The sequence below is a fragment of the Hypanus sabinus genome, chromosome 8, assembly GCF_030144855.1.
Source record: "Hypanus sabinus isolate sHypSab1 chromosome 8, sHypSab1.hap1, whole genome shotgun sequence".
NCBI lineage: Eukaryota > Metazoa > Chordata > Chondrichthyes > Myliobatiformes > Dasyatidae > Hypanus > Hypanus sabinus.
This window is the reverse complement of record NC_082713.1, coordinates 112,494,535-112,521,125: the sequence shown is the minus strand read 5'-3', so window position 1 is coordinate 112,521,125 and position 26,591 is coordinate 112,494,535. Positions and strand designations below refer to the sequence as shown.

The 26,591-nt window shown below is 47.5% G+C and overlaps 1 protein-coding gene across 3 annotated transcripts in view; it reads left to right on the top strand.

The window, feature by feature from the left end:
• Positions 1-26,591, top strand: part of stab2 (stabilin 2) — a 292,259-nt gene that overhangs the window by 103,492 nt on the left and 162,176 nt on the right. For all 3 annotated transcript variants that reach the window (XM_059977629.1, XM_059977628.1, XM_059977630.1), the window contains exons 4-6: positions 14,442-14,527; positions 19,700-19,769; positions 20,556-20,651. In XM_059977629.1, coding sequence (XP_059833612.1) covers positions 14,442-14,527; positions 19,700-19,769; positions 20,556-20,651 — 252 coding nt within the window. The remainder of the gene's footprint in view (positions 1-14,441; positions 14,528-19,699; positions 19,770-20,555; positions 20,652-26,591) is intronic.

Genomic DNA, 26,591 nt, shown 5'->3' with positions numbered 1-26,591 from the left:
CCAACACCACTTCGTCAAGCTGATCAACACTCTTACCCACTAACCCACCCGACACCACTTCATCAGGCTGATCAACCCTCTTACCCACTAACCCACCCAGCACCACTTCATCAGGCTGATCAACACTCTTACCCACTAACGCACCTAACACCACTTCATCAGACTGACTGATCAAAACTCTTACCCACTAACCCACAGAACAACTCTTCATCAGGCTGATCAACACTCTTACCCACTAACCCACCCAACACCACTTCATCAGGCTGATCAACACTCTTACCCACTAACCCACCCAACACCTCTTCATCAGGCTGATCAACACTCTTACCCACTCACCCACCCAACACCTCTTCATCAGGCTGATCAACCCTCTTACCCACTAACCCACCCATCACCACTTCATCAGACTGACTGATCAAAACTCTTACCCACTAACCCACCGAACACCTCTTCATCAAGCTGATCAACACTCTTACCCACAAGCCCACACAACACCTCTTCATCAGTCTGATCAGCACTCTTACCCACTAACCCACCCAACATCTCTTCATCAGGCTGACCAACACTCTTACCCACTAACCCACCCAACACCACTTCATCAGGCTGATCAACATTCTTACCCACTAACCCACCTAACACCTCTTCATCAGGCTGGTCAACACTCTTACCCACTAACCCACCCAATACCACTTCAGCAGGCTGATCAACACTCTTCCCCATTAACCCACCCCACACCACTACATCAGACTGATCAACACTCTTACCCACTAACCCACCTAACACCACTTCATCAGACTGATCAACACTCTTACCCACTAACCCACCCAACACCACTTCATCAGGCTGATCAACACTCTTACCCACTAACCCACCCAACACCTCTTCATCAGGCTGATCAACACTCTTACCCACTAACCCACCCAACACCTCTTCATCAGGCTGATCAACACTCTTACCCACTAACCCACCCAACACCACTTCATCAGACTGACTGATCAAAACTCTTACCCACTAACCCACCGAACACCTCTTCATCAGGCTGATCAACACTCTTACCCATTAACCCACCCAACACCACTACATCAGGCTGATCAACACTCTTACCCACTAACCCACCCAACACCACTTCATCAGGCTGATCAACCCTCTTACCCACTAACCCATCCAGCACCACTTCATCAGGCTGATCAACACTCTTCCCCACTAACCCACCCAACACCACTTCATCAGTCTGATCAACACTCTTACCCACAAGCCCACACAACACCACTTCATCAGGCTGATCAACACTCTCACCCTCTAACCCACCCAACACCTCTTCATCAGGCCAATCAACACTCTTACCCACTAACCCACCTAACAACTCTTCATCAGGCTGATCAACACTCTTACCCATTAACCCACCCAACACCACTTCATCAGGCTGATCAACACTCTTACCCACTTACCCACACAACACCTCTTCATCAGGCTGATCAACACTCTTTCCCATTAACCCACCCAACACCACTTCATCAGACTGTTCAACACTCTTACCCACTAACCCACCCAACACCACTTCATCAGACTGACTGATCAAAACTCTTACCCACTAACCCACTGAAGACCTCTTCAACAGGCTGATCAACACTCTTACCCATTAACCCACCCAACACCTCTTCATCAGGCTGATCAACACTCTTACCCATTAACCCACCCAACACCTCTTCATCTGGCTGATCAACACTCTCACCCACTAACCTGCCCAACACCACTTCATCAAGCTGATCAACACTCTCTCCCACTAACCCGCCCAACACCACTTCATCAGGCTGATCAACACTCTCACCCACTAACCCGTCCAACACCACTTCATCAAGCTGATCAACACTCTTACCCACTAACCCACCCGACACCACTTCATCAGGCTGATCAACCCTCTTACTCACTAACCCACCCAGCACCACTTCATCAGGATGATCAACACTCTTACCCACTAACGCACAGAACAACTCTTCATCAGGCTGATCAACACTCTTACCCACTAACCCACCCAACACCACTTCATCAGGCTGATCAACACTCTTACCCACTAACCCACCCAACACCTCTTCATCAGGCTGATCAACACTCTTACCCACTCACCCACCCAACACCTCTTCATCAGGCTGATCAACCCTCTTACCCACTAACCCACCCATCACCACTTCATCAGACTGACTGATCAAAACTCTTACCCACTAACCCACCGAACACCTCTTCATCAAGCTGATCAACACTCTTACCCACAAGCCCACACAACACCTCTTCATCAGTCTGATCAGCACTCTTACCCACTAACCCACCCAACATCTCTTCATCAGGCTGACCAACACTCTTACCCACTAACCCACCCAACACCACTTCATCAGGCTGATCAACATTCTTACCCACTAACCCACCTAACACCTCTTCATCAGGCTGGTCAACACTCTTACCCACTAACCCACCCAATACCACTTCAGCAGGCTGATCAACACTCTTCCCCATTAACCCACCCCACACCACTTCATCAGACTGATCAACACTCTTACCCACTAACCCACCCAACACCACTTCATCAGACTGACTGATCAAAACTCTTACCCACTAACCCACCCAATACCACTTCATCAGACTGATCAACACTCTTACCCACTAACCCACCCAACACAACTTCATCAGGCTGATCAACACTCTTACCCACTAACCCACCCAACACCTCTTCATCAGGCTGATCAACACTCTTACCCACTAACCCACCCAACACCTCTTCATCAGGCTGATCAACACTCTTACCCACTAACCCACCGAACACCTCTTCATCAGGCTGATCAACACTCTTACCCATTAACCCACCCAACACCACTACATCAGGCTGATCATCCCTCTTACCCACTAACCCACCCAGCACCACTTCATCAGGCTGATCAACACTCTTCCCCACTAACCCACCCAACACCACTTCATCAGTCTGATCAACACTCTTACCCACAAGCCCACACAACACCACTTCATCAGGCTGATCAACACTCTTACCCACAAGCCCACCCAACACCTCTTCATCAGGCCGATCAACACTCTTACCCACTAACCCACCTAACAACTCTTCATCAGGCTGATCAACACTCTTACCCATTAACCCACCCAACACCACTTCATCAGGCTGATCAACACTCTTACCCACTTACCCACACAACACCTCTTCTTCAGGCTGATCAACACTCTTTCCCATTAACCCACCCAACACCACTTCATCAGACTGTTCAACACTCTTACCCACTAACCCACCCAACACCACTTCATCAGACTGACTGATCAAAACTCTTACCCACTAACCCACTGAAGACCTCTTCATCAGGCTGATCAACACTCTTACCCATTAACCCACCCAACACCTCTTCATCAGGCTGATCAACACTCTTACCCATTAACCCACCCAACACCTCTTCATCAGGCTGATCAACACTCTCACCCACTAACCCGCCCAACACCACTTCATCAAGCTGATCAACACTCTCACCCACTAACCCGCCCAACACCACTTCATCAGGCTGATCAACACTCTCACCCAATAACCCGCCCAACACCACTTCATCAAGCTGATCAACACTCTCACCCACTAACCCGCCCAACACCACTTCATCAGACTGATCAACCCTCTTACCCACTAACCCACCCAACACCACTTCATCAGGCTGATCAACCCTCTTACCCACTAACCCACCCAGCACCACTTCATCAGGCTGATCAACACTCTTACCCACTAACCCACCCGACACCACTTCATCAGGCTGATCAACCCTTTTACCCACTAACCCACCCAGCACCACTTCATCAGGCTGATCAACACTCTTCCCCACTAACCCACCCAACACCACTTCATCAGTCTGATCATCACTCTTCCCCACTAACCCACACAACACCTCTTCATCAGTCTGATCAGCACTCTTACCCACTAACCCACCCAACACCTCTTCATCAGGCTGATCAACACTCTTACCCACTAACCCACCCAACACCTCTTCATTAGGCTTATCAACACACTTATCCACTAACCCACCCAACACCTCTTCATCAAGCTGATCAACACTCTTACCCACAAGCCCACACAACACCTCTTCATCAGTCTGATCAGCACTCTTACCCACTAACCCACTCAACACCTCTTCATCAGGCTGATCAACACTCTTACCCATTAACCCACCCAACACCACGTTATCAGGCTCATAAACTCTCTTACCCACTAGCCCACTGAACACCACTTCATCAGGCTGATCAACCCTCTTACCCACTAACACACCCAACACCACTTCATCAGACTGACCAACACTCTTATCCACTAACCCACCCAACACCTCTTCAGCAGACTGACTGATTAACACTCTTACCCACTAACCCATCCAACACCACTTCATCAGGCTGATCAACACTCTTACCCACTAGCCCATCCAACACCACTTCAGCAGACTGACTGATTAACACTCTTACCCACTAACCCACCCAACACCACTTCATCAGGCTGATCAACATTCTTACCCACTAACCCACCTTACGCCTCTTCATCAGGCTGGTCAACACTCTTACCCACTAACCCACCCAATACCACTTCAGCAGGCTGATCAACACTCTTCCCCATTAACCCACCCCACACCACTACATCAGGCTGATCAGCACTATCACCCACTAACCAGCCCAACACCACTTCATCAGGTTGATCAACACTCTTACCCACTAACCCACCCAACACCACTTCATCAGGCTGATCAACACTCTTACCCACTAACCCACCCAACACCTCTTCATTAGGCTGATCAACACTCTTACCCATTAACCCACCCAACAACACTTCATCAGGCTGATCAACACTCTGACCCACTAAACCACCTAACAACTCTTCATCAGGCTGGTCAACACTCTTACCCACTAACCCACCCAACACCTCTTCATCAGGCTGATCAGCACTCTTACCCACTAGCCCATCCAACACCACTTCAGCAGACTGACTGATTAACACTCTTACCCACTAACCCACCCAACACCACTTCATCAGGCTGATCAACATTCTTACCCACTAACCCACCTTACGCCTCTTCATCAGGCTGGTCAACACTCTTACCCACTAACCCACCCAATACCACTTCAGCAGGCTGATCAACACTCTTCCCCATTAACCCACCCCACACCACTACATCAGGCTGATCAGCACTATCACCCACTAACCAGCCCAACACCACTTCATCAGGTTGATCAACACTCTTACCCACTAACCCACCCAACACCACTTCATCAGGCTGATCAACACTCTTACCCACTAACCCACCCAACACCTCTTCATCAGGCTGATCAACACTCTTACCCACTAACCCACCCAACACCACTTCATCAGACTGATCAACACTCTTACCCACTAACCCACCCAACACCACTTCATCAGACTGATCAACACTCTTACCCATTAACCCACCCAACACCTCTTCATCAGGCTGATCAACACTCTTACCCATTAACCCACCCAACACCTCTTCATTAGGCTGATCAACACTCTTACCCACTAACCCACCCAACACCTCTTCATCAGGCTGATCAACACTCTTACCCACTTACCCAGCCAACACCACTTCATCAGGCTGATCAACACTCTTACCCATTAACCCACCCAACACCTCTTCATTAGGCTGATCAACACTCTTACCCACTAACCCACCCAACACCTCTTCATCAGGCTGATCAACACTCTTACCCACTTACCCAGCCAACACCACTTCATCAGGCTGATCAACACTCTTACCCACTTACCCCTCCAACACCTCTTCATCAGGCTGATCAACACTCTTTCCCATTAACCCACCCAACACCACTTCATCAGACTGTTCAACACTCTTACCCACTAACCCACCCAACACCACTTCATCAGACTGACTGATCAAAACTCTTACCCACTAACCCACTGAAGACCTCTTCATCAGGCTGATCAACACTCTTTCCCTTAACCCACCCAACACCTCTTCATCAGGCTGATCAACACTCTTACCCATTAACCCACCCAACACCTCTTCATCAGGCTGATCAACACTCTCACCCACTAACCCGCCCAACACCACTTCATCAGGCTGATCAACACTCTCACCCACTAACCTGCCCAACACCACTTCATCAAGCTGATCAACACTCTCACCCACTAACCCGCCCAACACCACTTCATCAGGCTGATCAACACTCTCACCCACTAACCCGTCCAACACCACTTCGTCAAGCTGATCAACACTCTTACCCACTAACCCACCCGACACCACTTCATCAGGCTGATCAACCCTCTTACCCACTAACCCACCCAGCACCACTTCATCAGGCTGATCAACACTCTTACCCACTAACGCACCCAACACCACTTCATCAGACTGACTGATCAAAACTCTTACCCACTAACCCACAGAACAACTCTTCATCAGGCTGATCAACACTCTTACCCACTAACCCACCCAACACCACTTCATCAGGCTGATCAACACTCTTACCCACTAACCCACCCAACACCTCTTCATCAGGCTGATCAACACTCTTACCCACTCACCCACCCAACACCTCTTCATCAGGCTGATCAACCCTCTTACCCACTAACCCACCCATCACCACTTCATCAGACTGACTGATCAAAACTCTTACCCACTAACCCACCGAACACCTCTTCATCAAGCTGATCAACACTCTTACCCACAAGCCCACACAACACCTCTTCATCAGTCTGATCAGCACTCTTACCCACTAACCCACCCAACATCTCTTCATCAGGCTGACCAACACTCTTACCCACTAACCCACCCAACACCACTTCATCAGGCTGATCAACATTCTTACCCACTAACCCACCTAACACCTCTTCATCAGGCTGGTCAACACTCTTACCCACTAACCCACCCAATACCACTTCAGCAGGCTGATCAACACTCTTCCCCATTAACCCACCCCACACCACTACATCAGACTGATCAACACTCTTACCCACTAACCCACCTAACACCACTTCATCAGACTGATCAACACTCTTACCCACTAACCCACCCAACACCACTTCATCAGGCTGATCAACACTCTTACCCACTAACCCACCCAACACCTCTTCATCAGGCTGATCAACACTCTTACCCACTAACCCACCCAACACCTCTTCATCAGGCTGATCAACACTCTTACCCACTAACCCACCCAACACCACTTCATCAGACTGACTGATCAAAACTCTTACCCACTAACCCACCGAACACCTCTTCATCAGGCTGATCAACACTCTTACCCATTAACCCACCCAACACCACTACATCAGGCTGATCAACACTCTTACCCACTAACCCACCCAACACCACTTCATCAGGCTGATCAACCCTCTTACCCACTAACCCATCCAGCACCACTTCATCAGGCTGATCAACACTCTTCCCCACTAACCCACCCAACACCACTTCATCAGTCTGATCAACACTCTTACCCACAAGCCCACACAACACCACTTCATCAGGCTGATCAACACTCTCACCCTCTAACCCACCCAACACCTCTTCATCAGGCCAATCAACACTCTTACCCACTAACCCACCTAACAACTCTTCATCAGGCTGATCAACACTCTTACCCATTAACCCACCCAACACCACTTCATCAGGCTGATCAACACTCTTACCCACTTACCCACACAACACCTCTTCATCAGGCTGATCAACACTCTTTCCCATTAACCCACCCAACACCACTTCATCAGACTGTTCAACACTCTTACCCACTAACCCACCCAACACCACTTCATCAGACTGACTGATCAAAACTCTTACCCACTAACCCACTGAAGACCTCTTCAACAGGCTGATCAACACTCTTACCCATTAACCCACCCAACACCTCTTCATCAGGCTGATCAACACTCTTACCCATTAACCCACCCAACACCTCTTCATCTGGCTGATCAACACTCTCACCCACTAACCTGCCCAACACCACTTCATCAAGCTGATCAACACTCTCTCCCACTAACCCGCCCAACACCACTTCATCAGGCTGATCAACACTCTCACCCACTAACCCGTCCAACACCACTTCATCAAGCTGATCAACACTCTTACCCACTAACCCACCCGACACCACTTCATCAGGCTGATCAACCCTCTTACTCACTAACCCACCCAGCACCACTTCATCAGGATGATCAACACTCTTACCCACTAACGCACAGAACAACTCTTCATCAGGCTGATCAACACTCTTACCCACTAACCCACCCAACACCACTTCATCAGGCTGATCAACACTCTTACCCACTAACCCACCCAACACCTCTTCATCAGGCTGATCAACACTCTTACCCACTCACCCACCCAACACCTCTTCATCAGGCTGATCAACCCTCTTACCCACTAACCCACCCATCACCACTTCATCAGACTGACTGATCAAAACTCTTACCCACTAACCCACCGAACACCTCTTCATCAAGCTGATCAACACTCTTACCCACAAGCCCACACAACACCTCTTCATCAGTCTGATCAGCACTCTTACCCACTAACCCACCCAACATCTCTTCATCAGGCTGACCAACACTCTTACCCACTAACCCACCCAACACCACTTCATCAGGCTGATCAACATTCTTACCCACTAACCCACCTAACACCTCTTCATCAGGCTGGTCAACACTCTTACCCACTAACCCACCCAATACCACTTCAGCAGGCTGATCAACACTCTTCCCCATTAACCCACCCCACACCACTTCATCAGACTGATCAACACTCTTACCCACTAACCCACCCAACACCACTTCATCAGACTGACTGATCAAAACTCTTACCCACTAACCCACCCAATACCACTTCATCAGACTGATCAACACTCTTACCCACTAACCCACCCAACACCACTTCATCAGGCTGATCAACACTCTTACCCACTAACCCACCCAACACCTCTTCATCAGGCTGATCAACACTCTTACCCACTAACCCACCCAACACCTCTTCATCAGGCTGATCAACACTCTTACCCACTAACCCACCGAACACCTCTTCATCAGGCTGATCAACACTCTTACCCATTAACCCACCCAACACCACTACATCAGGCTGATCAACACTCTTACCCACTAACCCACCCAACACCACTTCATCAGGCTGATCATCCCTCTTACCCACTAACCCACCCAGCACCACTTCATCAGGCTGATCAACACTCTTCCCCACTAACCCACCCAACACCACTTCATCAGTCTGATCAACACTCTTACCCACAAGCCCACACAACACCACTTCATCAGGCTGATCAACACTCTTACCCACAAGCCCACCCAACACCTCTTCATCAGGCCAATCAACACTCTTACCCACTAACCCACCTAACAACTCTTCATCAGGCTGATCAACACTCTTACCCATTAACCCACCCAACACCACTTCATCAGGCTGATCAACACTCTTACCCACTTACCCACACAACACCTCTTCTTCAGGCTGATCAACACTCTTTCCCATTAACCCACCCAACACCACTTCATCAGACTGTTCAACACTCTTACCCACTAACCCACCCAACACCACTTCATCAGACTGACTGATCAAAACTCTTACCCACTAACCCACTGAAGACCTCTTCATCAGGCTGATCAACACTCTTACCCATTAACCCACCCAACACCTCTTCATCAGGCTGATCAACACTCTTACCCATTAACCCACCCAACACCTCTTCATCAGGCTGATCAACACTCTCACCCACTAACCCGCCCAACACCACTTCATCAAGCTGATCAACACTCTCACCCACTAACCCGCCCAACACCACTTCATCAGGCTGATCAACACTCTCACCCACTAACCCGCCCAACACCACTTCATCAAGCTGATCAACACTCTCACCCACTAACCCGCCCAACACCACTTCATCAGGCTGATCAACCCTCTTACCCACTAACCCACCCAGCACCACTTCATCAGGCTGATCAACACTCTTACCCACTAACCCACCCGACACCACTTCATCAGGCTGATCAACCCTTTTACCCACTAACCCACCCAGCACCACTTCATCAGGCTGATCAACACTCTTCCCCACTAACCCACCCAACACCACTTCATCAGTCTGATCATCACTCTTCCCCACTAACCCACACAACACCTCTTCATCAGTCTGATCAGCACTCTTACCCACTAACCCACCCAACACCTCTTCATCAGGCTGATCAACACTCTTACCCATTAACCCACCCAACGCCACGTTATCAGGCTGATCAACTCTCTTACCCACTAACCCACCGAACACCACTTCATCAGGCTGATCAACACTCTTAGCCACTAACTCTCCCAACACCACTTCATCAGGCTGATCAACACTCTTACCCACTAACCCACACAAAACCATTTCCTCCGGCTGATCAACACTCTTACCCACTAACCCACCCAACACCTCTTCATCAGGCTTATCAACACACTTATCCACTAACCCACCCAACACCTCTTCAGCAGACTGATCAAAACTCTTCCCCACTAACCCATCCAACTCCACTTCATCATGCCGATCAACACTCTTACCCACTAGCCCACCCAACACCACTTCAGCAGAGTGACTGATTAACACTCTTACCCACTAACCCACCCAACACCTCTTTATCTGGCTGATCAACACTCTTTCCCATTAACCCACCCAACACCACTTCATCAGACTGACTGATCAACACTCTTACCCACTAACCCACCCAACACCTCTTCATCAGGCTGATCAAAACTCTTACCCACTAACCCACACAACACCACTTCAGCAGACTGACTGATCAACACTCTTACCCACTAACCCACCCAACACCACTTCAGCAGACTGACTGATCAAAATTCTTACCCACTAACCCACCCAACACCTCTTCATCAGGCTGATCAACACTCTTATCCCCTAACCCACCAGCACCACTTCCTCAGGCTGATCAACACTTTTACCCACTAACCCACCCCTCACCACTTCATTAGGCTGATCAACACTCTTACCCACTAACCCACCCAACACCACTTCATTAGGCTGAGCAACACTCTTACCCATTAACCCACCCAACACCACTTTACTTTTTAATTTTTTAAAAATGGAGATACTGTGCAATACAGAATAGACCCTTCCAGCCCTTCAATCCACACCTCCCAGCAACCCCTGATTTACCCTAGCCTAGTCATTGGAAAATTCACAATGACCAACTAACCAACCGACCAGTATGTCTTTGGACTGTAGGAGAAAATTGGAGCACCCAGAGGAAACCCACGCGGGGTGAACGTACAAAGTGTTTAAAGGCAGTGACGGGAATTGACCCCAGGTCACCTGCACTGTCAAGCCTTGTAGTAACCACTACACTATCATGTCCAGTCATAGTCACCTTATGAATAGATACTCCTGTCGCGTACACACTATCAGTCTATGTATACAAGCTAATTTTATGTCTTTATATTTATTGTGCTTTTATTGTGTTACTGATGCTTACTGTGCTTATTTTTTTGGGATTCATTGGATCCAGAGAAACAATTATTTCATTCTCCTTTACACATGTATGCAAAATAATGATAATAAACAATCCTGAGTCTTGAATGTCTTATGAGGAAAGGTTGAGCAAGCTGGGGCTTTTCTCTTTGAAGCAACGGAGGGTGACAAAGGTGTACAAGTTGATAAGAGGCACAGATAGATTAAACAGCTCGTGCCTTTATCCCCAGAGAAGAAATGGCTAATATCAGGGATATAGTTTTAAGGTGAATGCAGAAGTGTAGTTGGTGGGGGGATGGAATTCAGAGGTAGATTTTTTTTACACTGCGGGTGGAATGCACTGCCAGGGGTGGGGGTAGAGTCAGATATATTCATGAGATTTAAGAGACATAGGCACATGGAAAAAGAAAATGGAGGATTATGTGAAAGGGCAACGTTAGATTGATCTTGGAGTAAGTTAAAATATAGCACGGTAAAATGAGCTAAAGAGCCTGTATCTACTTTATCAGACAACTTTACCTTTGATTTATTTGATCTACCGGGTTATAATAGGGAACCAAAGTTAAAATCTGATCAAAAAATAGCAGTTGAAAATGGAGATATGTAGAAATTTCTTTTCTCAGAGGGTGGTGGATCCTCCAGAGAGTGGCAGAGGCTAAATTGTTATAAGTATTTATGGTGGAGATAAATAAATATTGAAAGATGGAGGAATTGAGGGTTATGGGGAACTGGCACTGAAGAGGAGTTGGAACCGTTATAAATCAGCCCTGACCATATCACAGGCAAGTCAGGCTTCAGGGGGCAAGAGGCCTACGCCTGCCCCTATTTTCGTGTCTTGTCTTGTTGGATTTTTCTAGCAGTTTAAACTTAAACCAGGCATTTGATGTTACAATCTCAGTACAATGGTTGTAGGTATGTGTAGATTAAAATAGGTATTCAAAGGTTTTATTCATAAAGATATATAAAGATTAGCTTTATTTGTCAGGTGCACATTGAAACATCAAAGTATACAGTGAAGTATCTTGTTTGCATCAATGACCAACACAGTCTGAGTATTGTGCTGGGGGCAGCCTGCAAGTGTCATGTTAATATAGCATGCCCTCATTGCGCTAACCCTAATCACACTGTCACGGTGGAAATATACAAGCTCCTTACAGACAATGACAGGAATTGAACTGTGATTACTGGCACTCCTCACATCACCTCTAAACTTCGAAGTAAATTCATTACCAAAGTACGTACATGTCACCATTTACTACTCTGAGATATATCCTTTTGCAGGCATTCACTTTAGATACAAAGAAACACAATAGAAACAATGAAAAAGTACACACTAACAAAGGTGGACAAAAATTATTGTGCCAAATTAGACAAAGTCTGCAAATACAAAAAAGGAAAAATACTACTAATAATAAATAAGCAATTTTGAGCACATGGAGCTGTGGAGTCCATAGGCTGTGGAATCAGGTCAGTGTTGAGGTGTTCACCTACCTGGGCAGCGTCATCTCTCAATTTGCTACTATAGTAAGGGACGTCGACAATCGACTCGCCAGAGCCAGCAGTGCTTTCAGCTTCCTCCAGAGACGTGTGTGGAAGAACCACCAACTCCATCTGTCCACAAAAATCCAGGTGCACAGGGCTGCCATTGTCACCACACTGCTGTACGGCTCTGAAAACTGGGTCTTGTACTGGTTGCTGGAGAGCTTCCACCAGAGCTGCCTCCGCTCCATAGTGTCTCCAACAAGCAGGCCCTGGAGAAAGTTAAAGCCACTCTGCTGCTGAAGCAGCTCCACCGGTCAGGCCACACATCTCGCGTGGACAACTCCAGGTTACCGAAAGCAGTGCTCTGTGGAGAACTCTCTCAGGGAAAGAGAGATCATTGGTGCCACGCATAAGAGGCACATAGACCTACTTAAGCAGCAGCTCTCGCAGGCAAATATCGAGCAGCTGGCTTGTGACAGAGACTGCTGGAGAACGCTGTTCCATGACGCAGCCTAGAACTTTGAGGAGTCCAGAAGAGCGACTGCTGAAGAGAAGAGGAGGTGCAGGAAGGATTCTACTTCCCGAGTGCCCACACCCCAGCTATTGCCGTGTCCCTAGTGCTCCAGAGTCTGCAGAGCTGGAATCGGCCTCAACAGTCATGCCGTCTCTCCAAAGGACACTTCTTCCCTCCAGATCTTTGCAAGCAAAGAGCCAGCCTTCATCACCATGAGGTAGGTGACGCTATCCATGCTGTTTCAGGAGCCTGATGGCTGAAGGGTGATAACTGTTCCTGAGCCTGGTGGTGTGAGACTCAAGGCTCCAGTACCTCCTTCCAGATGGCAGCAGTGAGAAGAGCTTCACATGGTTTGCTTGGATATCCAGCATCTACAGATTATCTCATTTTGGAGAAGAGAGCATAGCTTGGATGGAGGGGCCCTTGATGAAGATATTGTGCAAATCTTAGTCAGCCGGCGAGAATGTGTAACCTTTGCAGAAGTCTATTAAAACTTTAGGAAATGAATCAGAAGTTGTAACGGGTACCCACACAACAGCATTGTGATTGTATCAATTAAAGTTTGAGAATTATTGCTTGATGCAAGTTTTCATTCCCATATCAAATATTAATTATATTTTCAATTACCAGCCCCCAGGAACACTTCAAGCTGCATTAAATAGGAACTATATATCGAAGGTGGATGTTAATAAGCACAAACAGGAGAATGGAAGAGATGTATCTGTGCCGAAAGAGTAATGATATTGGGGGACGCCACCACATAACAAACAGCAAAGATTTATCTAAAGGGAATTTGGATAAAGTCATGAGGCAAAAACAGATACAGTAGAAGGAAGTGCAGAGGTGAAGAGGGTGGGAGGAGGTTCATGTGTAATTTAAGCACTGACAGAAACTGTTTGAGTAAAAAGCCTGGTTTTGTATGACTGTGAGAACTTTGATATAATTACAGAGTGTCCAGGAGGAGCAACAGCCCCTTGTAGCAACAAAGGAATTTGTTCCGACGGCATGGGAGGGAACGGCCAGTGCAATTGCATAGTAAGTCAACGCTTTAAATGTATTACTACGGAAAGTCAACTAAGCAAACGGCTTACATTACAGCAATGGGTTGCTTAAAGGCACAGTAATGAGCTGAACATGATCTTACTCCATAACTCTCTCATCTGGTCCTAGTAGCACTGGGAAATTCATGTCTCTGGGGCTTGTACACAGTGAAGATTGTAGTGTCTTGGTCATCTTGTTATTAGATAAACATTATTAAACTGGAAAGAGAGCAAAGGTGGGAATATGGCCAGAACTCAAAGGACTGAGTAAATGGGAGATTGGGCAGGCTAAGGCTTTATTCCTTGGAGCACAGGAAGATGAGGGGGGTGATCATAGAAAGCAGTATAAAGTCATGAGAAGCATATTTAGGGTGAATATGGATGTTCTTACTCCCCCTGGGCTGGTAATCAAGAACTAGACAGCTTAAGTTTGATGTGACGGGGAAACTGAGGGGCAGATTCTTTGCACAGAGGACCCCAGAAGAAGCTGGTGAAGCGGGAACAAGAACATTATTTAAAATTCGGAGAAGTACATGGATAAGAAACGATTGAGGAGAATGGTCCAAAAGCAGTCAAATAGAACTAGCTTGTCTTGGTCAGCATGGATAGGTTGGGTTGAAGGGCCTGTTTCCAAGCTGTATGACTATTATACCAAGAGGTGGGTTCACTGACAGAGCTGGTAATAGCTCTTGAAGACTGGGACTTCTATACCTTTAGACTTCCTCTGGATTGAAGGGAGAAGGTAGAAGTAAAGGGGCTGGAGGAATATACAGTGCCTATAAGAAGTATTCACCCCTCCCCCCTTGAGAGTTTAAAATATTTTATTGCTTTACAACATTGAATCACTGTGGATTTAATCTTGCTTTTTTGACATAGACCAACAAAAAAAAGCTCTTTCATGTCAAAGTGAAAATGGATCTCTCCAAAGTGATCTAAATTAGTTACAAATATAAAACACAAAATAATCGAAGTGAATTGACTTTATTTCTTACATCCTTCACATACATGAGTAAAACTCTTTACGTTATGTCTCTATCTAAATATGCAATCATAGTAATTTGTAATAACTTACAATAAATAGAACAGTCAATGTAACATTAAAATGCACTCAAATCAGCGTGTGTTTCTCAGTCTGATGGCCTGGTGGAAGAAGCTGTCCCGGAGCCTGTTGGTCCTGGCTTTTATGCTGCAGTACCGTTTCCCAGATGGTAGCAGCTGGAATAGATTGTGGTTGGGATAACTTGGGTTCCCAATGATGCTACTGGCCCTTTTTCACATCTGTCTTTGTAATGTAATCATGGGAAGTTCACATCTACAGATGTGCTGGGCTGTCCGCACCACTCTCTGCAGAGTCCTGCGATTGAGGGAAGTACAGTTCCCACACCAGGCAGTGATGCGGCTAGTCAGGATGCTCTCAATTATGCACCTGTAGAAAGTTTCTAGGGCTTGGGGGCCCATACCAAACTTCCTCAACCATCTGAGGTGAAAGAGGTGCTGTTGTGGCCTTTTCACCACACAGCTGGTGTGCACAGACCACAAGGTCCTTGGTGATGGGGATGCTGAGGAACTTAAAGCTGTTCACCCTCTGAACCCCAGCTCCAATGATATCAATAGGGGGTAGTCCATCTCCAGTGCTCCTGTAATCCACAACCTGCTCCTTTGTTTTTGTGACATTGAGGGAGAGGTTGTCTTCTTGACACCACTGTGTCAGAGAGATGACTTCTTCCCTGTAGGCTGCCTCGTTATTGTTTAAGATTAAGGCAATCAATGTTGTGTCATCAGCAAGTTTAATTAGTAGATTAGAGCTGTGGGTGGTGACACAGTCATGGGTTGATGGCATAAGTATTTACCCCCTTCAAGTCAGTCTGTAGATGCCCCTTTGGCAGTAATTACAGCCTTGAGTCTGTGTGGATAGGTCTCTATCAGCTTTGCACATCTGGACACTGCAATTTTTCCTAATTCTTCTTTACAAATTTGCTCAAAATCTGTCAGATTGCATGGGGATTGTGAGTGAACAGCCCTTTTCAAGTCCAGCCACAAATTTTCAATTGGATTAAGGTCTAGACTCTGACTTGGCCACTGCAGGACATTAACTGTTGTTTTTAAGCTTTGGCTATATGCTAGGGGTCATTGTCTTGCTGGAAAACAAATCGTTTCCCAAGTTGCAGTTCTCTTGCAGACTGCATCAGGTTTTCCTCCAGGATTCCCCTGTATTTTGTTGCATTCATTTTAGTGTCAAAAAAAAGCAAAATTAAATCCACAGTGATCCAATGTTATAAAACAATAAAACATGAAAACTTCCAAGGGGAATGAATCCTTTTTATAGGCACTGTATCTCCACCCATCTATCCTAACTCCATTTATTCTTTGACTTCCTTAGAATGCCCATGTGAGAGGTCCTTATATATGCTGCATCTCAGTGAAGTTCAACTAACTTCCTACACCCTTTCAAAAAGGGCAAAGGTATTTCCTTACCCAGAATGAGCTGGAGACAGTATGTGGAATATTGTGTGCAGTTTTGGGCCCCTTATCTAAGAAAGGATGTGCCAGCACTGGAGAAGGCCGAGAGGAGGTTCACGAGAATGATACCAGGAATGGAACTATTAACCTATGAGGAGCGTTTGAAGGCTCTGGGCTTGTACTCACTGGAGTTTAGAAAAATGAGAGGGGGATCTCATTGAAACCTACTGAATATTGAAAGTCCTAGATAGAGTGGAAGTGGAGAGGATATTTCCATTAGTGCAAGAGTTTAGGACCAGAAGTTAAAATACAGGGACATTCATCTAGAACAGAGATGAGGAGGAATTTCTTTAGCCAGAGAATGGTGATCTGTGGAATTCATTACCATAGATGGCCGTGGAGGCCAAGTCATTGGATATACTTAGAACAAGGTTGATAGGTTGATTAGTTAGAGTGCCTTGGGTTATGCAGAGAAGGCAGGAGAATAGGGTTCCAAGTTCTTGACCACATTTATTTATTTATCTAGAGATACAACACAGTAACAGGCCCTTCTGGCACAAAGAGCCCACACTATCCCATTTCACCCATGTGACCAATTAACCAAACGTAATCTAAGCAGTGTGGGCTCATTGTGTGGGTCCTGTTACCATGTTGTATCTCTAACTAAGTAAATAACTGTAGTCAGGAACTTGGGACCCTATACTCCTGCCTTCTCTGCATAACCAATGACAACTCAGGAACCTATCAACCTCACTCTAAATATCTCCAATGACTCCACAGCCATCCATGACCAGAGTTGCGTCTACTTCCTGAGGAGACTGAGGTCCTTTGGAGTGTGCAGGCCTCTACTTCACATGTTCTACCAGTCTGCTGTTGCCAGTACAATCTTCTATTCGGTGGTGTTCTGGGGCAATGGTATCAAATCAGGTGATACCAACTGGATCAATAAACTGATTAGAAAGGCTGGCGCTGTTATAGGAGTCAAACTGGACACACCGGAGGCTGTGGTAGAAGAAAGAACCCTCCAGAAAATACTGGCAATTCTGGACAATGTGTCTCGCCCTCTGCATGCCACCTTGGCTGAACAAAGGAGCACTTTTAGTAATAGACCAAGACAACTGTGCTGCTCCAAAGAGTAATATATGAGGTCATTCTTACACCCGGCTATTAACCTATAGCAGGAGAAGTGATGGCCCCTCCTGTTAGACTGTTTGAGGTAATTTATTTTTTATTCTTTCTTATTTCTCTTCTAATATCTGTATATCTGTGCACTTGTAATGCTACTGTGACGCTGTAATTTCCTTTGGGATCAATAAAGTATCCACCTATTTAAATATTACATCTTTATTATGGACAATCAGATTTAAAGAACAATAATGACCATCACATTTGGTCAGGTCTCGGTGTGATATATCGGATATCAAGGTCACAGAGAAGGTGCAAAGGAAGGTGAAAAATATCAGAAGTTATCCCGATTAGAAAAGTTGAGCAGCCAAGGTTCTTTCCTCTGGAAAAGAGAGAGATCTAATGGAGTTCACAGGACAGATGTGGAGAAGATCACTGGTGGCAGAAAATGAAAATTACACTGAAGGAAAAGCCACAAAGAAACCCAGCAAGGAAATCAGGAAAAACACTTCAATACTGAGGGGGATGAGAAGATAGAACAGGAGGCAGAACAGGAATGGCAGAGATGAGAGCAAAAGATGATCTTAGCTTAAGCTTCATTTATTTGTCACATTTAAGAATCATTTAGGTTTTTAAATAAACAAGGCAGAGATTTATGTGGAAAGATTAGATTAGCTTCATTTCTCACAGCTACACAAAAATATATAGCAAATTCGGTCAGTTGCGTCAAATCAGATCAGGGAAGTTTGTGCAAGCGTTGCCATGCTTCCCGTACAAACATAGCGTGCCCACATCTCACTAGCCCTACCACATGTGGGATGGAGCCAGAGCACCGGGAGAAGGTAGAAACTCCTTACGGGGAGCGGTGGGAATTGAACCCTAACTACTGGCACTGTAAAGTGTTACACTAACCCCTATGCTACTGTGCCACTTCAGGGGAAACCGCTAACAAATCAGGAGAAACCCATTTACTCTGAGGGTGGTGAAAAGATAGATCTGACACTAAAGGAGACTGGGAGAGGTGAATAGCAAAGGTACACGTATTGGGTTACGGAGAAACTCCGGGAAGAGATTGGTGACAAAGAACATACTGTGCATGGCCCAATTCACTTAAAGTAAATGGACTGAACCTGTGCTTAAATACCAAGATACCATGCTGCTGGCTTTCCATGCTATCTGGTTTTCTTCTAACACTGAGAGAGGGGGAAGGGGATGGAGCTGAGGGAGTGTTGGAACTGACTAAGCAGGTTGAAGAGGTCATCCAATTTAAGTGCTTATTTAAAAGTCAGCCTGGCTTCCTGTTTTGACACTTCTCAATGAGTACATTCAGTAACAATCATTGTTTCACAAAGGCATGTGCAGAATGTACTATCTCAATTTTTGACGACTTTACACTTTCAATGCTGATGAACCCTGAGTATAGAACGTCAGCAGGGACCCAGAACGGGAAAAAAATTGTTTGTGGGCACCTCAGCATTGGCTACACTGCTGGGTCAATTTGATCTACAGTTCTAAACATGTTAATAACCAACCCATGTTAATTCCTCACTACTTCAGCAGATTTTGATGTTAAATTTTGCAGGGTAGCTTTGATGGTGTAGCCTGTGAGAAATGTGCAAAAGACAACACATTTGGACCCAACTGCACTTCTGGTGAGTATTATAATGTAGCAAAAGGTCAAGTAACAAATTAAACCAAGCATAGTTATTGACATGGATGTCAAAGTATGGGGATTAGAAACAAGGCATAGTTTTAAAGTGAGAGGAAGTCATTTTAAAGGGGATCTGAGGGGTAAGGTTTTACGTACAGAAAGTCGTTGGGAACTGAAACGCACTTCCAGAGGAAGAGGTGGAATTAGATACAATCACCGCATTTAAGAGGCACTTAGGTATTTAAATAAACAAGGCAGGGATAGTCCAAATGGAAAGATTAGATTAACTTTTTTGTCACATGTACACTTAAGCGTACAGTGAAATGTGTTATTTGTGTCAAATCAGTGAGGATTGTGCGCTGGGGGGCAGTTCACAAGTGTTTCCACGCTTTCAACACCAACATAGCATGCCCACAACTCACTGACCCTAACCCATACAGCTTCAGAATGTGGGAGGAAACCGGAGCACCCAGAGGATATCCACACATTCATGAGGAGAACTTACAAACTCCTTACAGACAGTGGGGGGGGGGGGGGAATTGAACAGCGATCGGTGAAGCGTTTCCACTAACCGCTATGCTACCACGCTGCCCACAGATGGAATAGCTCCAGTGAACATAATATTTTTTCTTCATTCCCTTCGGGTTTGCAGTGGTCCACAAATGGTGACACTACAGTGATTGATGATATGAAGGTTATCTGTTTAAGTTCAGAGTCTATAAGATGAGAGAAGCAACATAAAGCTTCCTGTGTAAATTTTGAAAATTCTCCTCTCTTCTGTTTTCAGTGTGTGACTGCCTTCATGGAGACTGCAACAGTGGAATTAATGGTGATGGGACATGTTCATGTTACTCAGCTTACACGGGAGATAAGTGCGACCAGCGTAGGTATTCCACAAGGATTTCTTACATCACATGTTGTACAGTAAATAAACTCTTGTGTGCCAGTACTTAATTTATCCTGGGAATGAATTAACTGGCATCAGACAGTCTCAGGCTGATTCTGCTTCATGGATTTAGACAATGTGACTATATTGTGTATAGATTTTAGTGTCTGGGTGGTTAATTTAAAAAAAATAGCACTAGTGAAAGTCTTGATTGAGATTAAATTAACCACTTTATATTAATGTAAAGTAATTCTGGAGTCATATTCAATGTTCAGGAAAGCAAGGGAGAACTTTAAAAGTTCAAAGGTTCATTGTATTGTCAAAGTATGCATGTACAATACCACTCTGATAGTTATCTTCTCCAGATAGCCATTAACTACAGAAAGAGCATGAGTCTTGAGGGAAGAAAAGGCATTAACTCCTGCCCCCAGCGCAAAAAAATGAAAAGAAACAGAACTCGTAGATCCCAAAAAAACCCTCCTCACAGCAAAAAGCAACCATAATAACAATCCTTAACCCCTCACTCACAGAAAAGAACAGTGACTGTAGCAACTAGTATCAAACTTGTTGAGTTTTCAGAATCAGGTTTATTATCAGTTACATAGCTGTGAATTTTTGTTTTGTGGCAGCGATACATACAGTGCCTATAAAAAAGTTTTCACCCCCTTGGAAGTTTTCATGTTTTATTGTTTTACAACACTGAATCACATTGGATTTAATTTGGCTTTTTTGACACTGATCAACAGAAAAAGATTCTTTCACATCAAAGTGAAGACAGATCGCTACAAAGTGATCTAAGTTTATTACAATTATTAAACACTAAGTAATTGGTTGCATTATTACTCACCCCCTTCAAGTCAGTATTTAGTAAATGCCCCTTTGGCAGCAATTAAAGCCTTGAGTCTGTGTGGACAGGTCTCTATCAACTTTGCACATCTGGACACTGCAATTTTCCCCCATTCTTCTTTAAAAATCTGCTCAAGCTCTGACAGATTGCATGGGGATCGTGAGTGAACAGCCCTTTTCAAGTCCAGCCACAAATTCTCAGTTGGATTGAGGTCTGGACTCTGACTTGGCCACTCCAGAACATTAACTTTGTTGTTTTTAGGCCATTCCTCTATAGCTTTGGCTTTATGCTTGGGGTCATTGTCTTGCTGGGAAAAAAAATCTTCTCCCAAGTCACAGTTCCCTTGCAGACTGCACCAGATTTTCCTCCAGGATTTCCCTGTATTTTGTTCCATTCATTTTACCCTCTACCTTCACAGGTCTTCCAGGGCCTGCTGCAGTGAAGCATCCCCACAGCATGATGGAGCCACCACCATGCTTCACGATAGGGATGGTGTGTTTTGGTCATATGTGGTATTTGGCTTTTGCCAAACATAGCATTTAGTCTTATGGCCAAAAAGCTCAATTTTGGTCTCATCAGACCATAGAATCTTCTTCCAGCTGACTTCAGAGTCTTCCACATGCCTTCTGGCAAACTCTAGCTGAGATTTCATCTGAGTTTAATTTCAACAGTGGCTGTCTCTTTGCCACTCTCCCTCCCAAATTACTGTACTGTGCAGAAGACTCAAGCACAGGTATAGCTAGGGTGCCTAAGACTTGTGCACGGTTCTGTACATGTCAACGTGGAGCGCAGAGTGAGCTTGTAAATCTGGCAGGAGTAAAGGGTGTTCGGTTTGGCGAGGGTGGAGTGCGTGGGAGGGGTGTGGGACAGGTGGCAGAGGAGTGTCAAGGGTTGGGGGTGGCGTGGGTACAGACTCACCCAGCTCTGAAACACCAGGAAAAGTTATTTATTTCCAAATAATTGGTTTATTGATCATTACAGATTGTCTCTCTGGTGCTTCCCACTCCCTCCCCTCTCTCTTCCTCTTTTCCCAACCATGATTTCCGTCTCCATGCTCCCTTCCCACTCTCAGTCCACAATAGAAACCCATATCAGAATCAGGTTTATCATCACTCACAAATGCCATGAAATTTGTTTCTACTTGTGGCCACAGTGCAGTGAAATACATAAAATTACTACAGTACTGAGTAAAAGTCTTGGGCACATATATATAGCTGGGGTGCCTAAAACTTTGCACAGTACTGTATATAAACATCAAATTAAATAAATTGTGCTGAAAGAGAGCAGGAGAGTAAAAAAGAGAGAGTTTTATCTAAAGTTCAACTTTATGTCTTGTAACTACATTAACCAAGTGGCAATTGGTGCTCAGATTGAAGGGTCACTGCTAAGAAACACTCCTCAGATTGAGGAAGGCCACAGCTACATACAAGGAACATCTGGGAACTGGCAAGCTCATTCTAATAAGTGCCAGCATTAGCTCTCTCTTCAGCAGCCTCACCTCGGAGTCAGATTTCAGTCCAGTGGTTTCTGCTCTGACTTTTCCAGTGGTGACAAGGAGGGCTGTACCACTCAAGGTGCCTTTTTTGAATGAATCTTTGGAGCAAGTTCTGTCTCTTATATGAACACAGAAAACTTCCATTCCATGTATTTCTTCTCCCCAATATCATGGTCAGTATTTCTCCTTAAACAATACTATAGTGTTTAAACACATTTTCCCTTGCATGAAAATGACGGTCATGTTTTCTACTTCATTTTAATGACTTTGTAGCGGTGTGCTACACGCAGCGCTAAAATTACGACACGGAGTCGGTAACTGCAGTCGAAGGAAAAAACTTTATTCAAAAACTTCAGCCTCACTTTTAAGCCTCCCTCAACCGGCCCCCCATGGCGCAGAGGCACCAAAGCTCTGTGCTCGCAAACCCCCGTAGGCTATCTAATTGTGAGTCGGTTCGGATGCGCCAGGAAATGGGTCGCCACATAACCCCCCCCCCCCCAAAACCAGCGATACACCCCCCAATGTCCACAGTCTGGGCCAGAACCTGCTTGGGAGGTCGGCCTCTGCGCCGAGGTGCCGGAAACTCGGCCGGTTGCGCCAGGTCCACATGGGCCGGTTTGAGGCGGTCCACCGTGAAAACCTCCTCTTTCCCCCCAACGTCCAGCACGAACGTGGACCCGTTGTTCCGGAGCACCATAAATGGCCCCTCGTATGGCCGCTGCAGCGGCGGCCGATGCCCGCCCCTTCGTACAAGCACAAACTTACAGTTCTGTAGGTCTTTGGGTACGCAGGTCGGGTGCCGCCCGTGCTGTGAAGTGGGTATGGGGGCCAGGTTACCGAGCTTCTCGCGTAGTCTGCCCAGGACTGCTGCGGGTTCTTCCTCCTGCCCCCTTGGGGCTGGTAGGAACTCCCCGGGGACGACCAGGGGCGCGCCGTATACCAACTCGGCCGACGAGGCGTGCAGGTCGTCCTTGGGCGCTGTGCGGATGCCGAGTAGGACCCAGGGAAGCTCGTCCGCCCAGTTGGCTCCTCGCAGGCGGGCCATGAGGGCCGACTTCAGGTGACAGTGGAAACGCTCCACTAGCCCGTTCGACTGTGGGTGGTAGGCAGTTGTGTGGTGCAGCTGAGTCCCCAAAAGGCTGGCCATAGCTGACCACAGGCTGGAGGTGAACTGGGCGCCTCTGTCGGAGGTAATGTGGGCTGGTACACCAAAGCGAGATATCCAGGTGGCGATCAGGGCTCGGGCGCAAGATTCGGAGGTGGTGTCGGTGAGCGGGACCGCCTCTGGCCATCTTGTGAACCGGTCCACGATAGTCAGGAGGTGCCGCGCTCCACGAGACACTGGCAGGGGGCCCACGATATCCATATGAATGTGGTCGAAACGCCGGTGGGCGGGATGGAACTGCTGCGGTGGGGCTTTGGTGTGCCGCTGCACCTTGGCCGTCTGGCAGTGCATGCACGTTTTGGCCCATTCACTGACCTGTTTGCGGAGTCCGTGCCAAACGAACCTGCTGGATGCGCCAAGTAATGAATGGAGTCGAAAACGCGGCGCTGCCATGCTGTCGGGACGACTGGACGGGGTTGGCCGGTGGCGACGTCACAGAGTAGGGTCCTCTCACCTGGGCCTACGGGGAGGTCCTGGAGCTGCAAACCGGAGACTGCGGTTCTGTAACTCGGAATCTCCTCATCCGCCTGCTGCACCTCTGCCAGTGCCTCAAAGTCTACCCCTTGGGAAAGGGCATGAACGGTAGGGCGAGAGAGCGCATCGGCCACGACATTGTCCTTACCTGAGACGTGCCGGACATCCGTCGTGTATTCAGAGATGTAGGACAGGTGGCGTTGCTGGCGGGACGACCAGGGGTCGGACGCTTTCGTAAACGCAAAGGTAAGCGGTTTGTGGTCCGTGAACGCGGTGAAGGGCCGACCTTCTAGGAAGTACCTGAAATGCCGGATTGCCAGGTAGAGCGCCAACAGTTCCCGGTCGAAAGCACTGTACTTGAGCTCGGGTGGCCGCAGGTGTTTGCTGAAAAACGCCAGGGGTTGCCAGCGACCTGCGATGAGTTGCTCCAGCACCCCACCGACTGCCGTGTTTGATGCGTCCACTGTGAGGGCGGTAGGGGCATCCATTCTGGGATGTACTAGCATTGCGGCGTCCGCCAAAGCTTCCTTCGTTTGAACGAAAGTGGCGGCGGACTCCTCGTCCCAGGTGATGTCCTTGCTCGGACCCGACATCAGGGCGAACAGGGGGCGCATGATCCGGGCAGCTGAAGGGAGGAAGCGGCGGTAGAAATTGACCATACCTACGAATTCCTGAAGGCCTTTGATCGTGGTGGGTCGGGGGAAGAGGCGGACCGCATCTACCTTAGCGGGCAGAGGGGTTGCCCCGTCTTTAGTAATCCTGTGGCCCAGGAAGTCAATGGTATCGAGTCCGAACTGGCATTTGGCGGGGTTGATTGTAAGACCGTACTCACTCAGTCGGGCGCAGAGTTGACGGAGGTGGGACAGATGCTCCTGACGACTGCTGCTGGCTATGAGGATGTCATCCAAATAGATGAACGCAAAGTCCAGGTCCCATCCCACTGCGTCCATTAACTGCTGGAACGTCTGTGCGGCATTCTTCAGGCCGAACGGCATGCGGAGGAACTCGAAAAGGCCGAAAGGGGTGATGAGAGCCGTTTTGGGGACGTCGTCAGGATGCATCGGGATTTGATGGTACCCTCGGACGAGATCTACCTTGGAGAAGATCCGTGCGCCGTGCAGGTTTGCTGCAAAGTCCTGAATGTGCGGCACAGGGTAGCGGTCCGGTGTGGTAGCCTCGTTCAGCCTGCGGTAGTCGCCGCACGGTCTCCAGCCCCCCGTCGCTTTGGGCACCATGTGCAGGGGGGAGGCCCATGGGCTGTCGGACCGCCGGATGATCCCCAATTCCTCCATCCTCTGGAACTCCTCCTTCGCCAGTCGGAGCTTGTCCGGGGGAAGCCGCCGAGCGCGGGCGTGGAGGGGTGGTCCCTGGGTCAGGATGTGGTGCTGTACGCCATGCCTGGGCATGGCTGCTGTGAACTGCGGTGCCAGAACCGATGGGAAATCCGCCAGGACCCTGGTGAAGTCGTTGTCGGACAGCGTGATGGAGCCGAGGTGAGGGGCTGGCAACTGGGCTGCACCCAGGGAGAACGTCTGAAAGGTCTCGGCGTGTACCAGTCTCTTCCTGGGCAGGTCGACCAGCAGGCTGTGAGCCCGCAAAAAATCCGCACCCAGAAGCGGTTGGGCTACGGCGGCCAGTGTGAAGTCCCACGTGAACTGGCTGGAGCCGAACTGTAGCTGCACCTGACGGGTGCCATAGGTCCTTACTGTGCTGCCATTCACGGCCCTCAGGGGGGGACCCGGTGCCCTGCTGCGGGTGTCGTAACTCGTCGGAGGTAAAACGCTGATCTCAGCCCCAGTATCGACCAAAAACCGGCGTCCCGACCTTCTATCCCACACATACAGGAGGCTATCCCGATGGCCAGCCGCCGTAGCCATCAGCGGCGGCTGGCCCTGGCGTTTCCCGGGAACTTGCAGGGCGGGCGACAACGGCGGGCTTCTGCACCCCACCCCTGGT